General features: G+C 42.7%; 2 protein-coding genes across 5 annotated transcripts in view; one reads left to right on the forward strand and one right to left on the reverse strand.

Annotated features, from left to right (window-relative positions):
* LOC110488820 (signal-transducing adaptor protein 1) overlaps positions 1 to 16,021 on the forward strand; it is a 172,597-nt gene extending 156,576 nt beyond the window's left edge. For 2 of the 4 annotated variants that reach the window (XM_090198376.1, XM_090198375.1), the window contains exons 2-10: positions 13,672 to 13,743; positions 13,844 to 13,960; positions 14,089 to 14,145; positions 14,300 to 14,472; positions 14,565 to 14,696; positions 14,899 to 14,968; positions 15,159 to 15,261; positions 15,388 to 15,564; positions 15,677 to 16,021. In XM_090198376.1, coding sequence (XP_090054502.1) covers positions 13,732 to 13,743; positions 13,844 to 13,960; positions 14,089 to 14,145; positions 14,300 to 14,472; positions 14,565 to 14,696; positions 14,899 to 14,968; positions 15,159 to 15,261; positions 15,388 to 15,564; positions 15,677 to 15,702 — 867 coding nt within the window. In that variant the 5' untranslated portion in view covers positions 13,672 to 13,731 and the 3' untranslated portion in view covers positions 15,703 to 16,021. Of the gene's footprint in view, positions 1 to 3,943; positions 4,341 to 13,671; positions 13,744 to 13,843; positions 13,961 to 14,088; positions 14,146 to 14,299; positions 14,473 to 14,564; positions 14,697 to 14,898; positions 14,969 to 15,158; positions 15,262 to 15,387; positions 15,565 to 15,676 lie in introns of those variants that run through there. The other 2 variants (XM_021561228.3, XM_021561229.3) reach the window with 2 other exon arrangements.
* Positions 16,022 to 16,089: 68 nt separating this feature from the next.
* Positions 16,090 to 25,913, reverse strand: ankrd13d (ankyrin repeat domain 13D). Its single transcript, XM_021561227.3, has 16 exons — positions 24,859 to 25,913; positions 24,582 to 24,717; positions 20,618 to 20,742; positions 20,467 to 20,512; positions 20,180 to 20,323; positions 19,908 to 20,097; positions 19,706 to 19,772; positions 19,504 to 19,585; positions 19,361 to 19,422; positions 19,118 to 19,248; positions 18,782 to 18,939; positions 18,500 to 18,613; positions 17,664 to 17,836; positions 17,450 to 17,538; positions 17,106 to 17,339; positions 16,090 to 16,701 (listed from the first exon to the last, which is right to left on the reverse strand). The coding sequence occupies exons 1-16, from the start codon at positions 24,940 to 24,942 to the stop codon at positions 16,638 to 16,640; spliced, it is 1,899 nt and encodes a 632-aa protein (XP_021416902.1). The 5' UTR covers positions 24,943 to 25,913; the 3' UTR covers positions 16,090 to 16,637.
* Between the last annotated feature and the right edge of the window lie 61 nt (positions 25,914 to 25,974).

Consider the following 25,974-nt stretch of genomic DNA (forward strand, 5'->3'; position numbering starts at 1 on the left):
TTTAGGATTTAAGCAGATTCCAAGTCAACCTAATACAGGGACGGGCAACTTTTATGAGGGGGGGGGGACAACAAAAAAAACAGAATTCATTATGAGGGGCCGCAGTGGCTCGTGGGTCTGCGTAAAACCATTATAGTAAAACCACTATATTAAAAACCATTATAGTAAAACCATTATAGTTAAACCATTATAGTAAAACCATTATAGTTAAACCATTATAGTAAAACCATGTGCAATCATGTAATTGTCATGAGAAGGGAATGCAAAACGCAATAATTATTTAATAACTTTGTCCAATGAACGCTGCAATGCTTAAGTTACAAATGTTTAACAAGCATTACAATGTATTATTCTAGACATGATCAGAGGGAGAGAGAAAGCATAGCCTGAAAGGCCACGCCCCAAGAGTCCCTGGGGAGGAGAGAAACAGAAAGAGAGAGAGTATATCTCACCAGTGTCAGGAGCCAAATAGAAAGAGACAATTAATCTACGAGCATTTTATAGGCATCTGACATGTTTGGATTCAAAATCTGACTTGTTGACTAATGGCATTACTACTGAGTTAATCCGTTTTGCATGGGCTGCATCTCAATCGGTGGAAAGTGGCAGAGCTACAGCACTGCTTGTCAGACTAGGAGACATCACAAAAATCGGTCTTTTCCCGAAAAAGTATGTAGCATCTGACCGGTTTGGCCTACAAAACTAATATAATTATATGGAAAGATGAGACTCTCACGAACAAGATGGTCTTCTCCGTTTTGCTCCACGTTCCCCAGGGGGAACCCACGGGACTTTTCGGTACCGCCAATGTGTCAACTTCTGTCTGTAGCGTCTGAACCGTTTGGGCTACCAACCACACTGAACTAAAATATAAACACAACATGGAAAGTGTTGGTCCCATGTTTCATGAGCTGAAATGAAATCTCAGAAATGTTTTACACGCACAAAAAGCTTATTTATGTCAAATTTGTGCACAAATTTGTTTACACCCTTGTTACACAGGTGCACCTTGTGCTGGGGGCAATAAAGGGCCAGTCTAAAATGTGCAGTTTTGTCACACAACACAATACCACAGATGTCTCAGGTTGAGGGAGCGTGCAATTGTCATGCTGACTGCAAGAATGTCCACCAGAGCTGTTGCCAGAGAATTGAATGTTAATATCTCTACCATCGTTTTAGAGAATTTGGCAGTACGACCAACCGGACTCACAATCGCAGACCATGTGTAACCACTCCAGCCAAGGACCTTCACATCCAGCTTCTTCATCTGGGGAATGGTTTGAGATCAGCCACCCGGACAGCTGATGAAGCCGTAGGATTGCTCTACCAAAACATTTCTGCACAAACTGTCAGAAACCGTCTCATGGAAGCTCATCTGCGTGCTCGTCGTCCTCACCTGGGTCTTGACCTGACTGCAGTTCGGCGTCATAATCTACTTCAGTAGGCAAAAGTTCACCTTCCATGGCCACTGGCAACTGTACCAGACAGATGGCATTGTGTGGGCGAGAGGTTTGCTGATATCAACGTTGTGAACAGAGTGCCCCATGGTGGCGGTGGGGTTATGGTATGGACAGGCTTAAGCTACGAACAACAAACACAATTGCATTTTATCAATGGCAATTTGAATGCACAGAAATACAAGGATGAGCCCCTGAGGCCCATTGTCGTGCCATTCATCCGCCGCCGCCACCACCTCATGTTTCAGCATGATAATACATGTCACAAGGAAATGTACACAACTCCTAGAAGCTGAAAATGTCCCAATTCCTCCATGGCCTGCATACTCACCAGACATGTCACGGATTGAGCATGTTTGGGGCGCAATTTTTTTTTTCCCTTCCTATATATTTATATGACCAAAATTATATGGACACCTGCTCGTCGATCATCTCATTCCAAAATCATATGCATTAATATGGAGTTGGTCGCCCCTTTGCTGCTATAACAACCTCCACTCTTCTGGGAAGGCTTACCACTAGATGTTGGAACATTGCTGCCGGGACTTGCATCCATTCAGCCACAAGAGCATTAGTGAGGTCGGGCGCTGATGTTGGGCGAATAGGCCTGGCTCGCAGTCGACGTTCCAATTCACCCCAAAGGTGTTCGATGGGGTTGAGGTCAGGGCTCTGTGCAAGCCACAGAGCCCTGACTAAGGGGCATTCGTCAAACCCAGATTTGTCTGTCGGACTGCCAAGCCTGACGCTTGGCATTGCACATGGTGATCTTAGGCTTTTGCGCGGCTGCTCGGCCATGGAAACCCATTTCATGAAGCTACTAGCTTCAGCACTCGCCGGTCCCGTTCTGTGATCTTGTGTGGCCTACCACATTGCGGCCAAGCTGTTGTTGCTCCTAGATGTTTCCACTTCACAATAACAGCACTTACAGTTGACGAGTGCAGCTCTAGCAGGGCGAAAATTGTACGAAAAATTGTACGAATATATTGAAAGTCACTGAGCTCTTCAATAAGGCCATTCTACTGCCAATGCTTGTGTATGGAGATTACATGGCTGTGTGCTCGATGTTATACACCTGTCAGCAATGGGTGTGGCTGAAATAGCCAAATCCACTCATTGGAAGGGGTGTCCATATACTTTTGTATATATAGTGTCTCCCCTTGATATGAGAGACACTTCAAAACCCTATTCTTTATGATTACAATTTCTTTACTTGCGGTTTTGCCATTAATTAACGTGTTATTCTATTACATTTTTTATATATTGTATTTTATACCTACAGGTGTCCTAAAATTACAAATAAAATCACTAAATGATACACGGTATGGCCATTTAAAACAATTCCAAATGTTAGTTTAGTAGAACCCCCCTCGCAAAGGCTAGACAGTGTGGCTAGACGGTATGGCTAGATGGTACACTGACCCTCTCTCAGCACATATCAAATCTGCAGGCTAAAGTTAAATCTAATCTATCTTAATTTCCTCTATCGTAATCGCTACTCTTTCACCCCAGCTGCCAAACTAACCCTGATTCAGATGACCATCCTACCCGTGCTAGATTACGGAGACATAATTTATAGATCGGCAGGTAAGGGTCTCGGAGTGCTCTCGGAGTGCCTAGATGTTCTTTACCAATCGGCCATCAGATTTGCCACCAATGCTCCTTATATGACACATCACTGCACTCTATACTCCTCTGTAAACTGGTCATCTCTGTATACCCGTCGCAAGACCCTCTGGTTGATGCTTATTTATTAAACCCTCTAAGGACTCAGTCCTACCTGTCTGAGATATCTACTGCAGCCCTCATCCTCAACATACAACCCCCATTCTGCCAGTCACATTCTGCTAAAGGTCCCCAAAGCATACACATCCTTGGGTCGCTCTTCTTTTCAGTTTGCTGCAGCTAGCGACAGGAATGAGCTGCAACAAGCACTCAAACTGGACACTTTTATCTCAATCTCTTCATTCAAAGACTCAATCATGGACACTCTTACTGACAGTTGTGTCTGCTTTGTGTGATGTACACACTGTACATAGATTTTTCTATTTTTCTTTTCTTTTGTGTTATTGACTCAACGTTTGTTTATGTGTAACTCTGTGTTGTTGTTTTTGTCGCACTGCTTTGCTTTATCTTGGCCAGGTCGCAGTTGTAAATGAGAACTTGTTCTCAACTGGCCTATCTGGTTAAATTAAGGTTAAAGAAAATAAATAAAAAATAAAAAGGCTTAAACTTTTCGGGGTTAACTTCCAATCAGATACAGTATCAGACCTACAGGATGTAAAGACAACAGGGCCTCTGCTACCCAGACGTGTGACAAAAAAATGGATGTTGGAGAGATAATGCAGCATTCCTGAGACAACACAAAGGAAAACCTTCCATACAGTTGATAAGAGTCACTTCGGAGGTTGGTCACAGTACCGAGTCATGTGAAGGTGGCAGTTGTGCCAGTTCCAGGTCTAAAGTGCTAAAGGACGCCCTAGTACCTCGAGGTTCTACTTTACACTCTGTAAATCACTGCACTGCTTCCTCATTCCCTAAGTTCAACCAGCCTTATACTGACCAAGGACTGAGAAGACGATAAGCTAAGTCAATGACTCACACAGACAGATAAAACAACACTAAAAGTTCTGAGGTAATTAGATCAAGTGGTGGACAGAGCCACAGGGATCTGGATCTATATATATAGTGGTTTAAACTTAAGTCAAACTTAAAGTTTATGTGAACTGAATTGGGCTAAACAACACAGAGTTGAGCTAAGCAGGACCAGGACAAAGTGGAAACATGACAGCAACCACTAGACGGGTTTACAAGAGGAGGGAGACCATCACAGCCCTTCCTCTGTATTACTCAGGACAGCTGCTGAAGAAATACACTGGAGAGAAGGTAACGAACAGGAGACAGAGAATGGGGGATAGGCCAATAAGGACTGGCAGAGAGAAAATTACAGAGTGACCCTTACGAAAATAAAGTCAAAAATCAATATATTTAACATCACGTAATACATGTAAATGCAATTAGCATTTTTGTAATGCCTGACAATATTCCTGAAATGCATGGCTATGACATCTAGTCTACCTGGTGGCCAAAGTGGTTCCTAATGCAGCTTCTTCAATTACTCTTTACGTATTGATCAATGGAGACATGAATTTAAACGTTTTATTTAACCTTTATTTAACTATGCAATTCAGTTAAGAACAAAAATCTTATTTACAATGAGGCTACCAGAAAGCAAAAGGCCTCCTGCGGGTACGGGTGTCAAGCCGACCTTAGAGAGCCGTTTTATTTCTCTATTTGGTTAGGTCAGGGTGTGATTTGGGGTGGGCATTCTATGTTATGTTTCTTTGTTTTTGGCCGAGTGGGGTTCCCAATCAGAGGCAGCTGTCCATCGTTGTCTCGGATTGGGAATCATACTTAGGCAGTCCTTTTTCCCTCTTTCATTTGTATAATCTTATTTTTGCATTGGTTGTTATTTTGCCCTGCAAAACGTCACGTTCGTATTTTGTTTTGTTGTTGTCGGCGTTCATTATAAAATAAATAGAATGAACACGTACCACGCTGCGCTTTGGTCCACTTCTTCCCTTGATGATCGTGACAACGGGGGGCTTGGTTTAAAAATTAAAAATAAATAAAAATATAGGACAAAACACACATCACGACAAGAGAGACTCCACAACACTACATAAAGAGACCTAAAACAACAACATAGCATGGCAGCAACACATGAAAACACAGCATGGTAGCAACACAACACGATAGCAACATGGTAGCAACACAACATGTCAGCAGCACAACATGGTAGCAGCACAAAAATAATGTGCAAACATTATTGGGCACAGACAACAGCACAAAAGGCAAGAAGGTAAAGACAACAATACATCACACAAAGCAGCCACAGCTGTCAGTAAGAGTGTCCATGATTAAGTCGTTGAATTAAGATATTGAGATAAAACTGTTCAGTTTGAGTGTTTGTTGCAGCTCGTTCCTGCGCTAGCTGCAGCGAACTGAAAAGAGGAGTGACCCAGGGATGTGTGTGCTTTGGCAACCTTTAGCAGAATGTGACTGGCAGAACGGGTGTTGTATGTGGAGGATGAGGGCTGCAGTAGGTATCTTAGATAGGAGGGAGTGAGGCCTAAGAGTATTTTATAAATAAGCATCAACCAGTGGAGATAATTGTTTTGCCCACCAAACAAAACTTTGGCAGTGATATAATTTAAATTGTACGTTTTTAGGGGGAGATTTCAACTAATTTAAACATTCTGTCATAAAGAGCACATGTTTAACTTCATAAAAAACATCTTGAGAGGGGAAAAATATTATAGTAAGTGCCTCTCCAGTTTAATGAAGTAATGAAATCGGGCATTAGGCTGTTTAAAAAGTATATATAAAAATATATTTTTATGGATTTAGGCTGTTTAAAAAATATATATAAAAATATATTTTTATGGATTTAAACATGAACTATACATTGTACAACACTTCACAATAAAGTGCCTTCAGAAAGTATTCACACCAGTTGACTTTTTCCACATTTTTCTTTGTTGCGAAATGGGATTAAAATTGATTTGATTGTTTGTTTTTTCAACGATATACACAAAGTACTCTGTCAAAGTGGAAGAAAAAAAAATTATATTTTGAAAAATATTAATGAAAAATAAAACACAAATATATGCTGATTAGATAACTATTCAACCCCCTCGGTCAATACATGCAAGATCACCTTTTGCCAGCGATTACAGAAAAAAAAGAGTATTTTTGAGTAAGTCTCCAGAGCTTTGCACACCTGGATTGTACAATGCTTGCCAATTATCATTTTTACGCTCTTCAAGCTCTATCAAGATGGTTGGTGATCATTACTAGACAGCCATTTTCAAGTCTTTCCATAGATTTTCAAGCCGATTTAAGTCCGAACTGTAACTAGGCCACACAGGAACATTTAATGTCGTCTTGGTAAGCAACTCCAGTGTATATTTGGCCCTGAATTTAACTTCTTGTCCTGCTGAAAGGTGAATTTGTCTCCCAGTGCTGGAAAGCATACTGAACCAGGTTTTCCTCCAGAATTTTGCATGTGCTTAGCTCTATTCCGTTTCTTTTTATCATCAACAAAAAACTCCCTAGTCCTTGCCGATGACGAGCATATCCATAACATGATGCAGCCACCACCATCCTTGAAAATATGAAGACTGATACTCAGTGATGTGTTGTGTTGTATTTGCCCTAAACAACACTTTCTATTCAGGACAAAAAGTTAATTTCTTTGACATTTTTTGGGCAGTATTACTTTAGTGCTTTATTGCAAACAGAATGCATGTTTTTGATTTTTTAAATTCTGTACAGACTTCCTCCTTTTCACTCTGTTAATTAGGTTAGTAGTGTGGAGTAGCTACAATATGGTTGAGCCATCCTCAGTTTTCTCTTATCACAGCCATTAAACTCTGTAACTGTTGGCCTAATGGTGAAATCACTGAGCGGTTTCCTTCCTCTCCAGCAACTGAGTTAGGAAGGACACCTGTATCTTTGTAGTGACTGGGTGTATTGATATACCATCCAGAGTGTAATTAATAACTTCACCATGCTCAACTGGATATTCAGTGTCTGTTTTTTTTTTTTTACCCATCTACCAATAGGTGCCTTCTTCTTTGCGAAGCATTGGACAACCTCACTGGTCTTTCTGGTGAATCTGTGCTTGAAATTCACTACTCGGCTGATGTGTGGGGTACAGAGATGGGGCAATGATTTTAAAAAAATGTCATCGATATTATTGCACACAGAGTGAGTCCATGCAACTTATGTGACTTGTTAAGAAAATGTTTACGTTTGGATGTATTTAGTCTTCCATAACAAAGGAGTTAAATAGTTATTGTGGCAGGTAGCCTCTAGTGGTTAGAGCGTTGGGCCAGTAACCGAAAGAGTTGCTAGAGCGAATCCCTGAGCTGACAAGGTATAAATCTGTCTTTCTGCCCCTGAACAAGGCAGTTAACCCACTGTTCCTAGGCTGTCATTGTAAACAATAATTTGTTCTTAACTGAATTGCCTAGTTACAATTTTTTTTTAATAGACAAGATATTTCAGCTTTAAATGTGTATAAATTTCAACAACAAAAAATATAAATTTAAATTCAGGTTGTAACAACAAAGTGTGGAAAAAGTTAAGGGGTGCGAATACTTTCTGAAGGCACTGTATTTCAAAGTGTAGGTCTAGGTTTTGTGCATCCAATGAGCGGTATGATACGGCTCTACAGTGTTGGGTTAGCAGTGTTATGGTGCTGGGTTAGCAGTGTTATGGTGCGTTAGTAACCAAGTGAGAAGTGGGAATTTACCACATCTGGGAAAAATCCACTTGGGCGGCCCTCCAACTGGTAATTACTAGTTAAATCAGCCATGAATCCTCATGACAAGGAGAATGGAAGGTTGTTGTGTATTACAGGGAGGGGCAATTGAATGCAAGTTTCACAAAAAACTTGCATTCAATTGTCTTCAACTGTCTATCTATGCGTGACAGGTCACACATCCTGAGTGTTATGCTGTACCTGCTCAGTTTTTCCCCACAAAACACCAGAAAATGCCCTAAAAGAGTAGAACCAGCTCACCTGGTTTTATACTATGATTTCACTATTAGATGTTCAATGTTTCTTTTGAAATAAATGTTTAAAAAGGAATAGTTTCACCATATTAAAATGAGAGTTCAGTTCACATAACATAACTGGGTTGACCTTCAAATGAGGGACAGAAGTAAATTAATCATTAAATCACATAATCTTTCATAAATAACTTTGTCAAAGCAACAAAATAACTAGGGTTTTACAGTGATGGTGAAAACTTGGACACACATATTCAATCAATGGATTTTCTTTATTCTTACTATTTTCTACATTGTGACTACATCGAGACTATGAAAAAACGCATATGGAATCATGTAGTAACCAAAAATGTGTTAAACAAATTAAAATAGATTTTATCTTTGAGACTCTTCAAAGTAGCCACCCTTTGCCCTGATGACAACTTTACACATTCTTGGCATTCTCTCAACCAGCTTCACCTGGAACGCTTTTGAAACAGTTTTGAAGGAGTTCCCACATATGCTTTTTTCACCTTTATTTAACAAGGTAGGCTAGTTGAGAACAAGTTCTCATTTACAACTGCAACCTGGCCAAGATAAAGCAAAGCAGTTCGACACATACAACAACACAGATTTACACATGGAATAAACAAACATGCAGATAATAATACAGTAGAAAAAGTATATATACAGTGTGTGCAAATAAGGTAAGATAAGGGAGTTAAGGCAATAAATAGGCCATGGTGGAGAAGTAATTATAACATAGCAATTAAACACTGGAGTGATAGATGTGCAAAAGATGAATGTGCAAGTAGAGATACTGGGGTGTAAAGGAGCTAGATAAATAAATAAAAATACAGTATGGGGATGCGGTAGTTGGATGGGCTATTTACAGATGGGCTATGTACAGGTGCAGTGATCTGTGAGCTGCTCTGACAGCTGGTGCTTAAAGCTAGAGAGGGAGATACGAGTCTCCAGCTTGCAGTTTGTTCCAGTCATTTGCAGTGGAGAACTGGAAGGAATGGTGGCCAAAGGAAGAATCGGCTTTGGGGGTGACCAGTGAAATATATCTGCTGGAGCGCGTGCTACGGGTGGGTGCTGCTATGGTGACCAGTGAGCTGAGAAAAGGTGGGGTTTTACCTAGCAGAGACCTGTAGATGACCTGGAGCCAGTGGGTTTGGCGACGAGTCTGAAGCGAGGGCCAGCCAACGAGAGCGTACAGGTCGCAGTGGTGATTAGTGTATGGGGCTTTGGTGACAAAACGGATGGCACTGTGATAGACTGCATCCAGTTTGTTGAGTAGAGTGTCGGAGGCTATTTTGTAAATGACATCGCCAAAGTCGAGGATCGGTAGGATGGTCAGTTTTACAATGCTATGTTTGGCAGCATGAGTGAAGGATGCTTTGTTGCGAATTAGGAAGCCGATTCTAGATTTAATTTTGGATTGGAGATGCTTAATGTGAGTCTTGAAGGAGAGTTTACAGTCTAACCAGACACCTAGGTATTTGTAGTTGTCCACATATTCTATGTCAGAACGGTCCAAAGTAGTGATGCTGGACGGGCGGGCAGGTGTGGGCAGCAATCAGTTGAAGAGCATGCATTTTGTTTAACTTGCATTTAAGAGCAGTTGGAGGCCACGGAACGAGAGCTGTATGGCATTGAAGCTCATCTGGAGGTCAGTTAACACAGTGTCCAAAGAAGGGCCAGATGTATACAGAATGGTGTCGTTTGCATAGAGGTGGATCAGAGAATCACCAGCAGCAAGAGCGACATCATTGATAAAAACAGAGAAAAGTGTCGGCCCAAGAATTGAACTCTGTGGCACCCCCATAGAGACTGCCAGAGGTCCGGACAACAGGCCCTCCGATTTGACACACTGAACTCTATCAGAGAAGTAGTTGGTAAACCAGGCGAGGCAGTCATCTGAGAAACCAAGGCTGTTGAGCCTGCCGATAAGAATGTGGTGATTGACAGAGTCGAAAGCCTTGAACAGATCGATGAATACGGTTGCACAGTAGTCTCTTATCAATGGTGGTTATGATATCGTTTAGGACCTTGAGCGTGGCTGAGGTACACCCATGACCAGCTCTGAAACCAGATTGCATAGTGGAGAAGGTGCGGTGGGATTCGAAATGGTCGGTAATCTGTTTGTTAACTTGGCTTTCGAAGACCTTAGAAGGCAGGGTAGGATAGATACAGGTCTGTAGCAGTTTGGGTCTAGAGTGTCTCCCCCTTTGAAGAGGGGGATGACCGCAACAGCTTTCCAATCTCAGACGATACGAAAGAGAGGTTCAACAGGTTAGTAATAGGGGTTGCAACAATTTTGTCAGATAATTTTAGAAAGAGAAGGTCCAGATTGTCTAGCCCGGCTAATTTGTAGGGGTCCAGATTTTGCAGCTCTTTCAGAACATCAGCTATCTGGATTTGGGTGAAGGAAAAATGGGGGAGGCTTGGGCGAGATGCTGTGGGGGGTGCAGGTCTGTTGACCGGGGTAGGGGTAACCAGGTGGAAAGCATGGCCAGCCGTTGAAAAATGCTTATTGAAATTCTCAATTATAATGGATTTATCAGTGGTGACAGTGTTGCCTAGCCTCAGTGCAGTGGACAGCTGGGAGAAGGTGTTCTTATTCTTCATGGACTTTAATGTCCAATAACCTTTTTGAGTTTGTGCTAGAGGATGCAAATTTCTGTTTGAAAAATAGTCTTAGCTTTCCTAACTGCCTGTGTACTGTATATTGGTTCCTAACTTCCCTGAAAAGATAATGCTAATGAAGTACGCCACAGGATGTTTTTGTGCTGGTCAAGGGCAGTCAGGTCTGGAGTGAACCAAGGGCTATATCTGTTCCTGGTTCCTGTTCCTGTTCCTGGTTCTACATTTTTTGAATGTGGCATGCTTATTTAAGATGGTGAGGAAGGCACTTTTAAAGAATAACCAGGCGTCCTCTACTGACGGGATGAGGTCAATATCCTTCCAGGATATCCGGAAGGAAAGGCCTGTTCGCTGAAGTGTTTTGGGGAGCGTTTGACAGTGCTGAGCACTTGTTGGCTGCTTTTCCTTCACTCTGCGGTCTAGCTCATCCCAAACCATCTCAATTGGGTTGAGGTTGGGTGATTGTGGAAGGCAGGTCATCTGATGCAGCACCATCACTCTCCTTCTTGGTCAAATAGCCCTTACACAGCCTGGAGATGTGTTGGGTCATTGTCCTGTTGAAAAACAAATGGTAATCCCACTAAGCACAAACCAGATGTGATGGCGTATCGCTGCTGAATGCTGTGGTAGCCTTGTTAAGTGTGCCTTGAATTCTAAATAAATCGGTCTAATGTCCATTGCTTGTGTTTCTTGACCCAAGCAAGTCTCTTCTTGTTATTGGTGTCCTTTAGTAGTGGTTTCTTGTCAGCAGTTCGACCATGAAGACCTGATTCACTCACTCTTCTGAACAGTTGATGTTGAGATGTGTCTGTTACTTGAACACTGTGAAGCTGTATATAGACTTTTGTTTCTACTGTGTTATTAACTGTATGTTTGTTTATTCCATGTGTAACTCTGTGTTGTTGTTTGTGTCGCACTGCTTTGCTTTATCTTGGCCAGGTCGCAGTTGTAAATGAAAGCTTGTTCTCAACTATCTTACCTTGTTAAATAAAGGTGAAATAAAAAATAAATAAAATAATTTATTTGGACTGCAATCTGAGTTGCAGTTAACTCCAATGAATGTATCCTCTGTAGCAGAGGTAACTCTGGGTCTTCCTTTCCTGTGGCGGTCCCCGTGAGAGCCAGTTTCATCATAGCGCTTGATGGTTTTTGCGACTGCACTTGAAGAAACTTCTTGAAAGTTCTTGAAATGTTCCTGATTGACTGACCTTCATGTCTTAAAGTAATGATGGATAATCCTTTCTCTTTGATTATTTGAGCTGTTCTTGCCATAATATGGACTTGGTCTTTCACCAAATAAGGCTATCGTCTGTACACCACCCCTACCTTGTCACAACACAGCTGATTGGCTCAAATGCATAAAAGAAGGAAATCAATTCCACAAATTAACTTTTAAACTTCTTAGGGCTGAAATCCCGTTAACGGGATCGATATGACAACAGCCAGTGAGAGTGCAGGGCGTCAAATTCAAAACAACAGAACTCTCATAATTAAAATTCCTCAAACATACAAGTACCTTATACCATTTTAAAGGTAATATTGTTGTTAATCCCACCACAGTGTCCGATTTCAAATAGGCTTTACAGCGAAAGCACCACAAACAAGGTCAGAGCCAAGCCACAGAAAAACACAGCCATTTTTTCAGTCAAAGATAGGAGTCACAAAAAGCAGAAATAGAGATAGAATTAATCACTAACCTTTGATGATCTTCATCAGATGACACTCATAGGACTTCATGTTACACAATACATGTATGTTTTGTTTGATAAAGTTCCTATATAAAAAAAATCTCAGTATACATTGGGCGCTTTATGTTCAGTAGTTCCAAAAACATCCAGTGATTTTGCAGAGCCACATAAATTTACAGAAATACTCATTATAAATGTTGAGTGAAAATACAAGTGTTCTGCATGGAATTAAAGATATACTTCTCCTTAATGCAACCGCTGTGTCAGATTTCAAAAAAGCTTTACGGAAAAAGCAAACCATGCAATTATCTGAGTACTGCAATCCGACAACAAATACATATATCCGTCATGTTGGAGTCAACAGAAGTCAGAAATAACATTATAAATATTCAGTTACATTTGATGATCTTCATCAGAATGCACTCCCAGGAAACTCAGTTCCACAATAAATGTTTGATTTGTTCGACAATGTCCATCATTTATGTCCAAATAGCTACTTTTGTTAGCGCATTTGGTAAACAAATCAAAACTCACGAAGCGCGTTCACTAGTTGCAGACGAAATGTCAAAAATCTTCAGAAAAGCAAAGGAACGGGAGATACCTCTCATGTGAAATGTGCGTGACCAGCATGTGACTGCTGGCAGACCTCTGACTCATTCAGCCCCCCTTCATAGTAGAAGCATCAATCAAGTTTCTAAAGATGGTTGACATCTAGTGGAAGCCTTAGGAAGTGCAAGATGACCAATATCCAACTGTATCTTCTATAGGGGCTAAGTTGAAAATCGACCAACTTCAGATTTCCCACTTCCTGGTTGGACTTTTTCTCAGGTTTTTGCCTGCCATATGAGTTCTGTTACACTCACAGACATAATTCAAACAGTTTAAGAAACGTTAGAGTGTTTTCTATCCAAATGTACTAATAATATGCATATATTAGCAACTGGGACTGAGGAGCAGGCAGTTTACTCTGGGCACCTCAGTCATATTGCCCCCCAGCCATAAGAAGTGTTTAACAAGACACCTGTTAATTGAAATGCATTCAAAGCTACAAAGCTATGTACAAAGCTGTCATAAACACAAAGGGTGGCTACTTTGAAGAATCTCAAAGTTAAAATATATTTTGATTTGTTTAACACTTTTTTTGGTTACAACATGATTCCGAATGTGTTATTTCACAGTATTGATGTCTTCAGTATTATTCTACAATGTTGAACCTTTTGACTGGTAAAGTATACTTATCAAAGTAAATCAATTAATTTGGGCATGTTTCTGCAAGTGTAGAGCAATGGACTTCATGTTGAATCTGGTTTGGCCTTTTCCAGGAATTTAAGAACTTTTATGCAGAGCTCCGTGGATCAACACTCTTTCTGTACCCAGACGAGATGCATGACACAGTAAGAGAAAGGCTGCACTCATCTAATCTCTTGGTTGTATTGTATCAAGATTTTTTATCTATCTATGGCTTGACTAATCAGATACGTAATTTCCTATCAGTACTCAGAGAAACTGGACCTTCAGATGTGGAAGTCGATGTCGATGGATTCTCCTTATCAAAACAACAGGTCAACCATCTACACTCTCACCCTGACCAATGAGGAAGTGCAGCTAAAGGTCATTTATGTTACATTCAGTCAAGTTATTGCCACTCCTAATCAGAACGTGTTACTGGCAAATAGCCATAAAGTGGTTGCACAATCCTGCAGATTTACGAGACAGGTATCTGTTGATATCTGATCTAGGTGGATAACCCCAACACAGGAGAGGAGTGGAGAGGCTTCATCATGACTGTGGCCACTGTATGTAACACACTCATACACATTGGGCTGTCAGGGTTAAATACTCATTCTGACTCATTTTCCTGAGAGTTAAGTGACAACAGAGAACTTCTAGATTAAACTAAAGAGCAAAGTAAATATAAGCTTGCAATTTCTTTGACGATGTGCCCTGTAGAAGGAGATCCCCAGTAAACTGCAGCTGCTCCCAGGTCAGATGCTGAGGCTGGAAGAGGTTCTGTCTGAGGAGAAGAAGAGACAGGCCCCATGTCCTCCCCTGCCTTACACCCCCTACCATATCCATCCCTCCTCAGACGACACATATGACGATGCCCTCTCTGGAACCCCCCTGTGAGAATTGCCATGTTTCTATTCATTATTTTGATACAAAATGTATTTCTATCTCGTCTCCTCTCACCCTCCTTTTCTTCTCCTCTCTCCAGCTGTTTCTTTCCTGTGTCTCGACAGAAGGCAGAGAAGATGTTGAAGGAGAACACAGAGTACGGCAGCATCATTCTCCGCCCCTCGACTGACAACACTAACTACGCCATCACCTTGAGACAGGACTACCCCAGGTCTTGAACTTAAACATCTCACCCCTGACCTTTAACCCTGAACTCCAACACCCTGTAACTTACACGCCTCAAGTTTCTCCCCCCTTCACAAAACAAGCCTTTATTGACAACAGCACCCTAGCCCTATCATGCAAGTGTCTCTGGCTGAGGGAGTAGAGAGGAGACCGAGTACTCTTGAGATTTACCAGACTCTATCTTTCAGTGGCCCAGTGATGAAGAACTACAAAGTGCTTTCCATAGACACAGGCTTCGTCATTGAACTAGATGCCCCGGTGAGTCCTGCTCCTGCAGCCTGATTCCTGTACTGAATGTCTGACTCTCATCCCATCAGAATGGACTCAAAACACAGCACTGATATGAGACGACACTCTGTATATGCTTAGTGTCTTGACAGCCCTTCAAGTTTGTCCGATATCTGCTTTTGATAGGAGGTAACATCCTAATGTCTGTCCGTTTCATCAGGTGACTGTCCCTTCCCTGGGGGCAGTGCTAGATCACTTCCTGAAGGCAACAGAGTTCCGTCTGCACCCATACCTGGTTCCCCAGACCTACGACACCTGCATTGGTGAGAGAGCGTCACACCACCACAAATAAGTTGACTCACCACTGAAGGCTAAACTTATCCCCATAACAATCATATCATTACTCCTGTATCGTACAAGGTGTGTAACTTATGACCTGTGCCAATCAGATTTACCACTCCCATTGCCCTGTTTTCCCCCGAAAACGGTCCCCCGGGCGAGAGTGGCACCGATGATCCACACAAAGTCCCCGAAAGGGAGCACCCCTCCCTCCTTTCCCAAACTCCCAATCAAAGACACAGATACAGGAAAAGAATATCAAGACGCAGATGAAGTATTAAACCCAGGTGTGTGGGTCACAATCAACTTCAGAGCATCAGTGTGTTTACAATAGACGTGGGTGAAGTCTCAGGCTTGTAAGTTCTCTTCAGTCCGTCTACTCTGTTTTCGTCTCTCCAGACCGCAGACCTGAAGACCTGAATTAGGAGCTCCGCACAGCAGTACCGAAAGGGGATGAAACAGACCTACACAGGGGAACAGTTCACACACTACACAAATCACACACACACACAGAGCAACAATGTCACGAATGAACACACTTGATCTATAGCATCTATAGCATTTTTTACCCAAATGTCACGTTGGCGAGGAAACATCCTGTCAATCATCCTTGTAAAGATGTGTACACTATAGTAAATGCACTTTTTTTTTTTTGAGCTCATGCTTGGCTCCAGTTAAAAATTTGCCAATGAGATGTAGATTTGAAATAATACAATGGTGCATAAAGATTACTACTGGCCTAGATATCTGAATTGTCCGCTTCTGACCTTTGCACACACACACACACACACGGAAATAAACTACCACACAAATGCTTCAGGATACATTTATTTTCCAAGTCACACGCAGGAGTCAACCAGCATAATATATTTTTTATCAATAATTATCTTATATATATCAGTATTTTATAAATCATATCACTATTATCAGTTTGTATCATAGGTGAAAGGTTAAAGGACTTATCACTCAATGACAGCTGGGTTGTGAAAAATAAAGCAAAATAAAAGTGTTCTCTCCATCCATTCAGGGCCTGAAGAGCGCTCTTACAGCAGCACTGCTAGTTTGACCATCTTTCCCTCCCAGTACCCCTCATCTCTCAAAACAACCCTTCCCACTGGACAGGTGACAACAAATACAGCAGGTGCCCACTGGTGAATGGAAAGTAGTTTCCAACATATTGCTTTTACCCACCTTGAGGACAGTACCATCTCTACCTCCCTCCCTGCAGTCTGGTCCCATACTCTAATGCCCCATTATTAAGACATCATAAATTAAAACTAAATAATAATAATTTAACATTGCAGGATAAAAAAACTAAAACAATAAGTTAACATGTTTGTTACCCAATCAAGACACGTGGCTACTTCTCTAAAAGTGACAGCTGAAGGATCCTTTCCAGCTCATCCTCTTCCTCCTGCCTTGCCCTGTAACAGGAAACATAATTAAGTCATTAGATCCCAAAAACTGGCAATCAAGCTCCCCAAATCCTTTCCTCATCCATCCTTATAATCCCACTCTGCATGGCTGTGTTCAAATACTCTAGAACGGGTTCCTCTCCTCATCCCTTTCCCTGGTCAGAAAACAATGGATGAGTCACAAGAAGGACTTCAGATCAAACTCTACGTTGAGACCAAAGGGAGCAAGGGCTTTCAAACTCGATATAAACGAGTGACCCACCGTGTTTGTCATTATACCCTGATGAAGACCGCTTGGCTGTCGAAACGTTGTTACATTATTGCGTCTGAGTGTGCGGCTCTCATTTTTTAACATTTTTAATTTGACTGCTGAACAGAGAAAGAAACCCTACAAGCACTCATCCCTCTCACACCTGTCCATCTCTTCCTGTTCCCTGCACGAGAGGTCCATGGCGATGCGTAGCTGCTCGTCAAAGCTGTTTCCCCCGGGAAATGGCCCCGGCAACCGCGGCTCAGCCACTGAGCTGTAGGAGGGAGGGGAGTAGGCTCCGGGGTGCGACGGCGAGACTGACAGGGGAAGGGCAGGATCTGCAGGCTCTCCTTCCTTACCACCAGCCAATGAGATCGACAGGGACTCCTGGATGGCCCTATCAGAGAGAGGTAGCGGGATGACGGTTTAAAAGCTAATGCCAGAGAGTGAAAGCCTTATAATATATTATCCGACATGAACAAGGTGAAAAGGATGGACGCTTCTCACCTCTCCAGCTGAGAGTCGTCCTCATACAGGGGTGACTGTATTTGCCCAGAAACAGGACGACTGTTAGTCAGAGCCTCCCATATAGTCACCTACAGAGAGATAGATTTTACTGAACTTCCGTGGCAATCGTCATGAAAACCTAAAGCTGATAAATATTTAATTTGTGGATCAATGACTTCTATTAAGAGTAAACCATGATTATTTCCTGTCTCACCTGGTCGCTCTCTGTCCCTGCGTCCAATAGGCTCTGCTGGATGGCAAACTGCAGCAAGTTATCATCCTCATCTCTCATTGGCTCGCTGCGGCCTGGACCAAGCGTGGTGTAGTCTGGGGGTGGTTCAAATACGGAGGGGTCCACCTCGCAGTTAAATGGATGCAGGGCCTGCCCTGGGAGCAGAGGGACAGGGAGATACGTTTCCACACCTTTTGGTAACACGATACCTCACCCATCCAGACTCCCAAATAGCAACATTCACAAGGGGGCAACAGAAGTTCTTGTCTTCTCATTTGTTGTGAAAGCAAAAGAAGAGTCTTGTCTTCCCTAGCTAGCAAGTTGGCGAAACACTGCAAGATAGCTAGCCTTTTAGCTCCCCACATTGTTTCACATGGCATTTGATGTAATAATAAATCTGATTGACCTGGCAAATACTCTCAAAACTTGCCGGTGTAACCTACAACGTTATCGAAATGTCCTATGCTGCTCCTATGTATTCACTCAGCTAAAAATAGAATGTCGTGTTTTGGTCACAGAGAAAATAGTTATTACTTCTAAACAAAATACATTCTAATTAAGGCTACAATGTTGTTTGGTTAATTGTCTGAACAGTTGCTGAGATTATATACACAACACTTCCCCCATGGCTACGCAAGGAATGATACGGCACGTTAAAAGCATTCATGGGGCACAGGACTACGTAGAACATCGGCGCGCACTACAAGGAGCTGCCCTTTTTGGGGACGATAAACGTCACTTTGACAGTGCACTACACTCCGTAGGGTCCGTCTCCGGAGGGTATATATAGCCCTTTAGTATCTGTTGCGTGTGGTTACCAGCCTCGGGGGCCTCCTCAGGTGTGTGTACAGTAACCGAGCTGACAGGCTCATCACAGCCACACAGGTTACTGAAGGTCACTCTGGCATTCAACACATGGAACAGAGGGATCTCTGAGAAAGAGAGAGAGAGAAAGGGGAGATCTTCAAACTCTTGTCACTTTGTTTAAGCTTAAATTGTAAAGCGTGTCCTTTTTCTTCTGAAAGCACCTGCTCATCTCCATGTCTTCAGACCCTGCCTAGAAGGTAGGGACTAGGGGTCAGTTTGGGATTAAGCCTCACCTATTTTGACCGGGAAGCCGGGGGGCAGGCTCAGAGTGATGAAGTCACGTAGTTTGGCAAAATGGGCGTTGGAGATGGCCATGAGGTCAATGATGGGCGTGACCTGCTCAGCCAATGACAGAGGGTGAGCCTCACTCAACCACAGATGGGCCTTAAACCTAGAGAGAGCGAGAGAGCGAGAGAGAGAGAGAGCGAGCGAGAGACAGAGACAGAGAGAGCAAGAGAGAAAAATAAAGACACTTGCATTAAACATGGCAGTGATCTTGTGCTTCTCCAAGCTTGACTTTGCGTTGCTACGGTGATCCCGGCTATATGTTGCCATGGCAACAGCGGTACCTCTGGACTTTGCTGGTGAGCTCCACGGGGCGTCCGATGTCTCGCTCATTGAGTTGGAACTCTGGGTCAAAGTATTCCTCAGCTGTGATGGCTGTGGGGTTATGGGGGCTGGCACACTGAGAAACATTACTCTGAGAGACATGGGAAGAGAGACACATCATTGACCACATCCAGTCAGTCAGTCCATCAAAGCATCTATCCACCACATATAATATGAGGTGGAGGTGTCTTTCTGAAACTCACCCCATTAGGAGCTGTATGCTGCTCAGCTATCCCCAGGAAGGACTGAAGAGGAGTCTTGGTGCCTGGGAGGACAGGAGGGATTGAACCATGCTGTGCCTGTACGTACACTATAACCAAATAAAACATAAGTGTTCTGTGTGTACCTTTGCTCTTTGACTTGTCCTGGTCCGACAGGTGCTCTGTTCTTGATCGAGTCACCAGCTCCACATTAGTGGCGCTGTACACCTGAAAACAAACCAAAGGGAAAAAAACATGATTCAATAAAAAAATAATACAAAAATTAAACGCCAAGAAACACTTTCTATTAGAAACATTTTCCAAGTCCAATGGTGCCTCTGGGCACACCTTTGCCTCGTAGCCACTGACTGCCTCACTCTTCTCAGAGCGCCAGCCCCAAATGCCAGACTTGTTCCTGTGCAGCAAAGAGCAGGAGAGAAGAATTAGAAGACAGACCAGGTAGGTGAGTATGTTGTGTGTGAAGTAGCTACCTTTCGAAGGCGAAGTTGAGTGTGTTGAGGTGTGGGAAGACGATGCGTGTGTGGGTTACCTCTCGAAGGCGATGTTGCGTGTGTTGAGGTGTGTGGAGACGATAGGGGAGGTGAGTCTCTGGGCGGTGTTCTCCTGGGTGGGCAGCATGGCAGCCAGGAGAGACGGAGCGTCCCGCAGGGAGAGAGACAGAGGCTCTGTGTACACCACCTGCTTGTCATGGTCCACCTCCATCACCACAGCGCCATTCTCTATAGAAACACACACATTACCATGGAGACAACACACATTCACCATTCAACCACTCTATGGAAACCATACCACCAGTTATACCTTCGCCCTTAAAGATGTAGCTGCGACGGCCCTTGAGCCAGGTCATGTGCTCAAATCCCAGTAGAGTGGTGTCCACCCGCAGACACGAGCCACTCTTCCACACGCGGTACACATCACTGGGACACACCTTGGAGACCAGGGGGACTGAGAGTTTGGGGGGGGGGGGGTTAACCACCATAAACACTTCAGTGCATCACAGTGACAGTATAACTGGGAGCTGTTCATCTGGTGCTGAAACCGACCACAGTGAGCAGATATGATCCCTTCACGATCACACACACACTCACCCCAACTGGTGAACTCCCATTTCATCTCCACGTAAAAATCCCGGGCCTGAAAGAGGTGACACAGCATCGTGAGTTTCAGATATGTGATTGACAGGTGTGCTACCGGTGTTTGTTATATGGCTGAAGCGAAGGCTGCAAAGCGTTACCTTACCCGTCTTAGCTTGCTGAGCAGTTCTGGGATGCCGGCCAGTCTCTCTGTGGCTCGCTTGAAGTCTCTATACTGCAGCACCAGCTGACAAAGCTCAGGGTCCCCTGTGCTCACTGCCTCCTGCAAAACTGGACATAGACATGCCATCAACCCACACACAGTGCCTATAGAAAGTCTGCACTCAATTGAAATTCTCTCACATTTTGTTACATTACAAAGTGGGAGTGAAATATTTGAATTGTAATGTTTTGTCATTGACCTACACAAAATACTCCATAATAACAAAGTGAAAATACATTTGACAAAATAATAAAAATGTTACAAAATAATTAGTTGCATAAGTATTCACCCGCTTTGTTTTGGGATGTTCAGCAGTCAAATTAAACATTTAAAAAAATGAGAGCCGCACACTCAGACGCAATAATGTAACAACGTTTCGACAGCCAAGCGGTCTTCATCAGGGTATAATGACAAACACGGTGGGTCACTCGTTTATATCGAGTTTAAAAGCCCTTGCTCCCTTTGATCTCAACGTAGAGTTTGATCTGAAGTCCTTCTTGTGACTGTTTTCGCTATCCATAGTAAATAATGTTGTAGGCCTACGTAGCCACATTGGATAGGATCATAGATACATTCATGCTTTTTTCCCCGTTCTATATATATATATATCTGAAAATCGACCAATGAAGTCAAGCCACAGCTGGCCATGAGTTTTAACCGCCTCCAGATTGAACACAGAAGTCAAATTTGGCGGCAGGGTAGCCTAGTGGAAGGTTGTGAGTTCAAACCCCCGAGCTGACAAGGTACAAATCTGTCGTTCTGCCCCTGAACAGGCAGTTAACCCACTGTTCCCAGGCCGTCATTGAAAATAAGAATTTGTTCTTAACTGACTTGCCTGGTTAAATAAAGGTAAAATAAAAAATAAAAAAATAAAAATAACAAATCAGATAAATTATATGGAAATAATAAGAGTTGGCATGATTTTTCAATGACTACCCCCTTCCTCTGTCGTCCATACAAACAGTGCCTTCGGAAAGTTGTCACACCCCTAGACTTTATCCACATTTTGTTGTCAGACTGAATTTAAAATGGATTACATTTAGATGTCAATGGCCTACACACAATAACCTATAATAACAGTGGAATTATGTTTTTAGTAATACCTTAATAATGAAAAGGCTAAATGTCTTGAATCAATAAGTATTCAATCCGTTTGTTACGGTAAGCCTAAATAAGTTCAGGAGTAAAAATGTGCTTAAAAAGCCACATAAGTTACATGGACTCACTCTGTGCAATAATAGTGTTTAACATGATTTTTGAATGATTACCTCATCGCTTTACCCCACAAGTAAAATTATCTTTAAGTTCCTTCAGACGAACAGTGAATTTCAAACACAATTTCAACCAAAGACCAGGGAGGAAGGAAATCGCTCAGGGATTTCACCATGAGGCCAATGGCGACTTTAAAACAGTTACAGAGTTGAATGGCTGTGACAGGAGAAAATTGAGGATGGATCAACATTGTAGTTACTCCACAATACTAAGCTAAATGACAGCATTAAAGCAAGGAAGCCTGTACAGAATAACAAATATTCCAAAACATGCATCCTGTTTGCAATAAGGCACTAAAGTAAAACTGCAAATTATGTAGCAAGGAAGCTTTATAAACGGTATGTCCTGAATACAAAAGTGATATGTTTGGGGCAAATCTAACACAACGTTACTGAGTACCACTCTTCACATTTTCAAGCATGGTGGTGGCTGCATCATGTTATGGGTATGCTTGTCATCAGCATGGACTAGGGAGTTTTTTAGGATAGAAAGAAACGGAAGAGCTTAGCACAGTCAAAATCCTAGAGGAAAACCTGGTTCAACTTCAGTCTGCTTTCCAACAGACACAGAGACAAAGTCACCTTTCAGTAGGAAAATAACCTAAAACACAAGGCCAAATAGTGGTTAGAGCGTTGGGTCGGTAACCGAAAGGTTGCTGGATCGAATCCCCGAGCTGACAAGGTAAAAATCTGTCGTTCTGCCCGAGCAAGGCAGTTAACTCACTGTTCTCTGGGAGCCGAAGACGCGGATGTCGATTAAGGCAGCCCCCCGCACCTCTCTAATTCAGAGGGGTTGGGTTAAATGTGGAAGACACATTTCAATTGAAGACATTCAGTTGTACAGCTGACTAAGTATCCCCCTTTCCCTTATATACATTGGAGTTTCTTACCAAGACGACATTGAATGTTCCTTTAGTGGGCTCATTACAGTTTTGACCTTAATTGCCTTAAAATCGATGGCAAGACTTGAAAATGGTATTGATCAACAACCAACTTGACACAGCTTGAATAATATTTTAAAGAATAATGTGCAAATATTGCACAATACAGTTGTGCAAAGCACTTATGAGATGTACCCAAGAAGACGCCAAAGGTGTTTCTAACATGTATTGACTCGGGTGGGGTGAATACTAATCTAATCAAGGTTTACAATGCATTTGGAAAGTTTTCAGACTTTTTACCGCATTTTGTTACGTTACAGCCTTATTTTAAAACGGATCAATTAAAAATGTTTCCTCATCAACCTACACACAATACCTTATAATGACGTAGTAAAAACAGGTTTAAATGTTTGCAAATGTTTATAAATAAATAACATTTACATAAGTATTCAGACTCTTTACTCAGTTGACAGTTCATGTCAGCTCAAAAACCAAGCCATGAGGTCGAAGGAATTGTTCGAAGAGCTCCGAGACAGGATTGTGTTGAGGCATAGATCTGCAGCATTGAAGGTCCCCAAGAAAACAGCGGCCTCCATCATTCTTAAATGGAGGAAGTTTTGGAACCACCAACACTCTTCCTAGAGCTGGCAGCCTGGCCAAACTGAGCAATCGGGGGACAAGGGCATAGGTCAGGGAGGTGACCAAAACCCGATGGTCACTGACAGAGCTCCAGAGTTCCTCTGTGGAGATGGGAAAACTTTCCAGAAGGACAAAAATCCTGCAGCACTCCACCAATCAGACCTCTAAAGTAGTGGCCAGACGGAAGCCACTGCTCAGTAAAAAACACGACAGCTAGCTTGGAGTTTTCCGAAAGGCACCTAAAGGACTCTCAGACCATGAGAAATAAGTTCCTTTAGTCTGATGAAACCAATATTGAACTCTTGACCTGAATGACAAGCATCACGTCTGGAGGAAACCTGGCACCATCCCTACGTTGAGCCATGGTAGTGTTAGCATCATGCTGTGGCAATGTTTTTCAGCAGCAGGGATTGGGAGACACGTCAGGATCGAGGGAAAGAGAAACAGAGCAAAGTACAAAGTGATCCTTGATGAAAACCTGCTCCAGAGCACACATGGACCTCAGACTGGGGCGAAGGTTCACCTTTCAACAGGACAAAGACCTTAAGCTCACAGCCAAGACAACACAGAAGTGGCTTCGGGACAAGTCTCTGAATGTCCTTGAGTGGCCCTGCCAGAGCCTGGACTTGAATCTGATCGAACATCTCAGGAAAGACCTGAAAATAGCTGTGCAGCAACGCTCCCCATCCAACCTGACAGAGTTTAAGAGGATTTGCAGAGAAGAGTGGGAGAAACTCCACCATAACGATAAAGCTGGGTATTGTGTGTAGATTGATGAGGGGGGAAAAACTATTTAATCAATTTTAGAATAAGGCTGTAACATAACAAAATATGGAAAAGGTCAAGGGGTCTGAATACTTTCCGAATGCTCCGTATTAGAGTTTTATTCTTCATTAATCTTAACATTAAAAAAAAATCCACTGAGTTGTGTGTAGGTAGATCCTTGACAAAAGAAATTAAAAAATGCATTTGAATTCCACTTTGTAACTTATGAAAATATTCAAGGGGGTGTGGACTTTCTACAGGCACTGTATCCTTCAAAACATTTACAACAATATGTTTTAGGAAACAGGTGATTTGTATTCTTCCCATCCATTCCTCTGTGTATCCACTCACCAGTCCAGCTCTGAGCGTTGCAGTGCGTTGGGTCTGCGGAGTGTCTGAGCAGCACACGGGTTGATTCCAGGTGGCCCAGACACACAGCCAGCTCTAGCGGGGTGCGCCCCCGCGGGTCCAAGCGATCCACATTCTCCTGTGGAAGAACAGCACTGGTGTGTCATGAAAGCCGGGGCGCGCCTTCTGAGCGATGCGGTATGGGACGCAAAGCTGTCAAACTCAAAACGTGAACGGTTGAAAAGAGAGAAACGTATGTTGCTACCCCAGGTTGACCTACCTCGTTTTTCTGTAGTTGCCGTTCAAGCTCAAGGTATTGGTTGTTCCAAACCAGAAAATGAAAAGGAAACGCCTCTTGAGCCATTGTTTATCAAATGTAGCAGCTTTCACCGTTTATCTTCCAGCAGCAGCAAAAATGTTCTCTCTCAAGAGACGTGTGAGGACGCGTGCACAAAAAAATCCCGCAAGGTAGCAAGATTCTACTTTATAAAACGGGTAATAGTTAGCAAAGTAATTAGCAATAGGATAGGTGTAGGTGCCGATTAAAATACATAGCTAGCTAGCCCTCGTCTACCCATTAGCCAGGAAAGCGGCTAACTGGCTAAGAACATATGACCGCACTTATTTTCCATTCCATCTTGCTTGTTAGCTAGCTGGCTAACATTGCACGTCTAACCATGTCCATTTCTAGTCTAGCAATGCCGTTTGTTTAACTAACGACGGTATCATGTCCTGCTGATGTGCTAACAAGCAAACAACTCCCTATCATCACCCACTCGCTTTCGCGATGTTTTTTTTTCTGATCCTGTGCAGTCAAAATAATAGACCGAGATACGGCCTATTTCGAATACACATCCAGGTCACTCGAGTATATAATACGTCCGATGATAGCGATGTCAATTCGGATGCTGTCAATATACCTTGTCGGTGTTCATATTCCAATCACCAACATTCTGGAAACAACAAACCACTATTACACAGTCCGGTATTCTTAACAATAACAGACTGCAGCAGCTGAGACAATTTACACACCCCAGTTTGCATTATTTATTTATATTTCACGTCATTTTCAGCGTCGCTTTAGTTCCAGGTTATTGCTAGCAGCTGGAGTGGGTGAGGAAGATAGGGCGCGTAATGCATGTTGCCATACAATCATTGATGGGTAAACAACTGTTCTATCCCCACTTCTAATGCCAATGTCAAGTAGAGTTGTGGGGCAATGGTGAGAATCTCCAGTTTATGACCACGGGCTCTTTGCGCCCAAAAAAAAAAAAAAGGTATTACATGTACACAGCGAATCACCTGACACCGTAACAAAAGCCTGCACAACCCGTAGATAAGATCCCAAGGATCAGATTTGTAAAACACTGGGCTAAGACAAGAAGCCGAGTACCAT

Source organism: Oncorhynchus mykiss, chromosome 14 (genome assembly GCF_057628025.1).
Source record: "Oncorhynchus mykiss isolate SJ-2025 chromosome 14, ASM5762802v1, whole genome shotgun sequence".
Classification (NCBI taxonomy): domain Eukaryota; kingdom Metazoa; phylum Chordata; class Actinopteri; order Salmoniformes; family Salmonidae; genus Oncorhynchus; species Oncorhynchus mykiss.

Excerpts from the sequence above, each read along its gene's own strand:
- ankrd13d (XM_021561227.3), bottom strand. The coding sequence starts at position 24,942 with ATGGCTCAAGAGGCGTTTCCTTTTCATTTTCTGGTTTGGAACAACCAA. Across the intron at positions 17,837-18,499 it reads TGAGGAGGCCCCCGAGGCTG|GGCAGGCCCTGCATCCATTT; the intron begins GTAACCACACGC and ends CTCTGCTCCCAG. Across the intron at positions 17,539-17,663 it reads CAGGGACAGAGAGCGACCAG|GTGACTATATGGGAGGCTCT; the intron begins GTGAGACAGGAA and ends ATCTCTCTGTAG.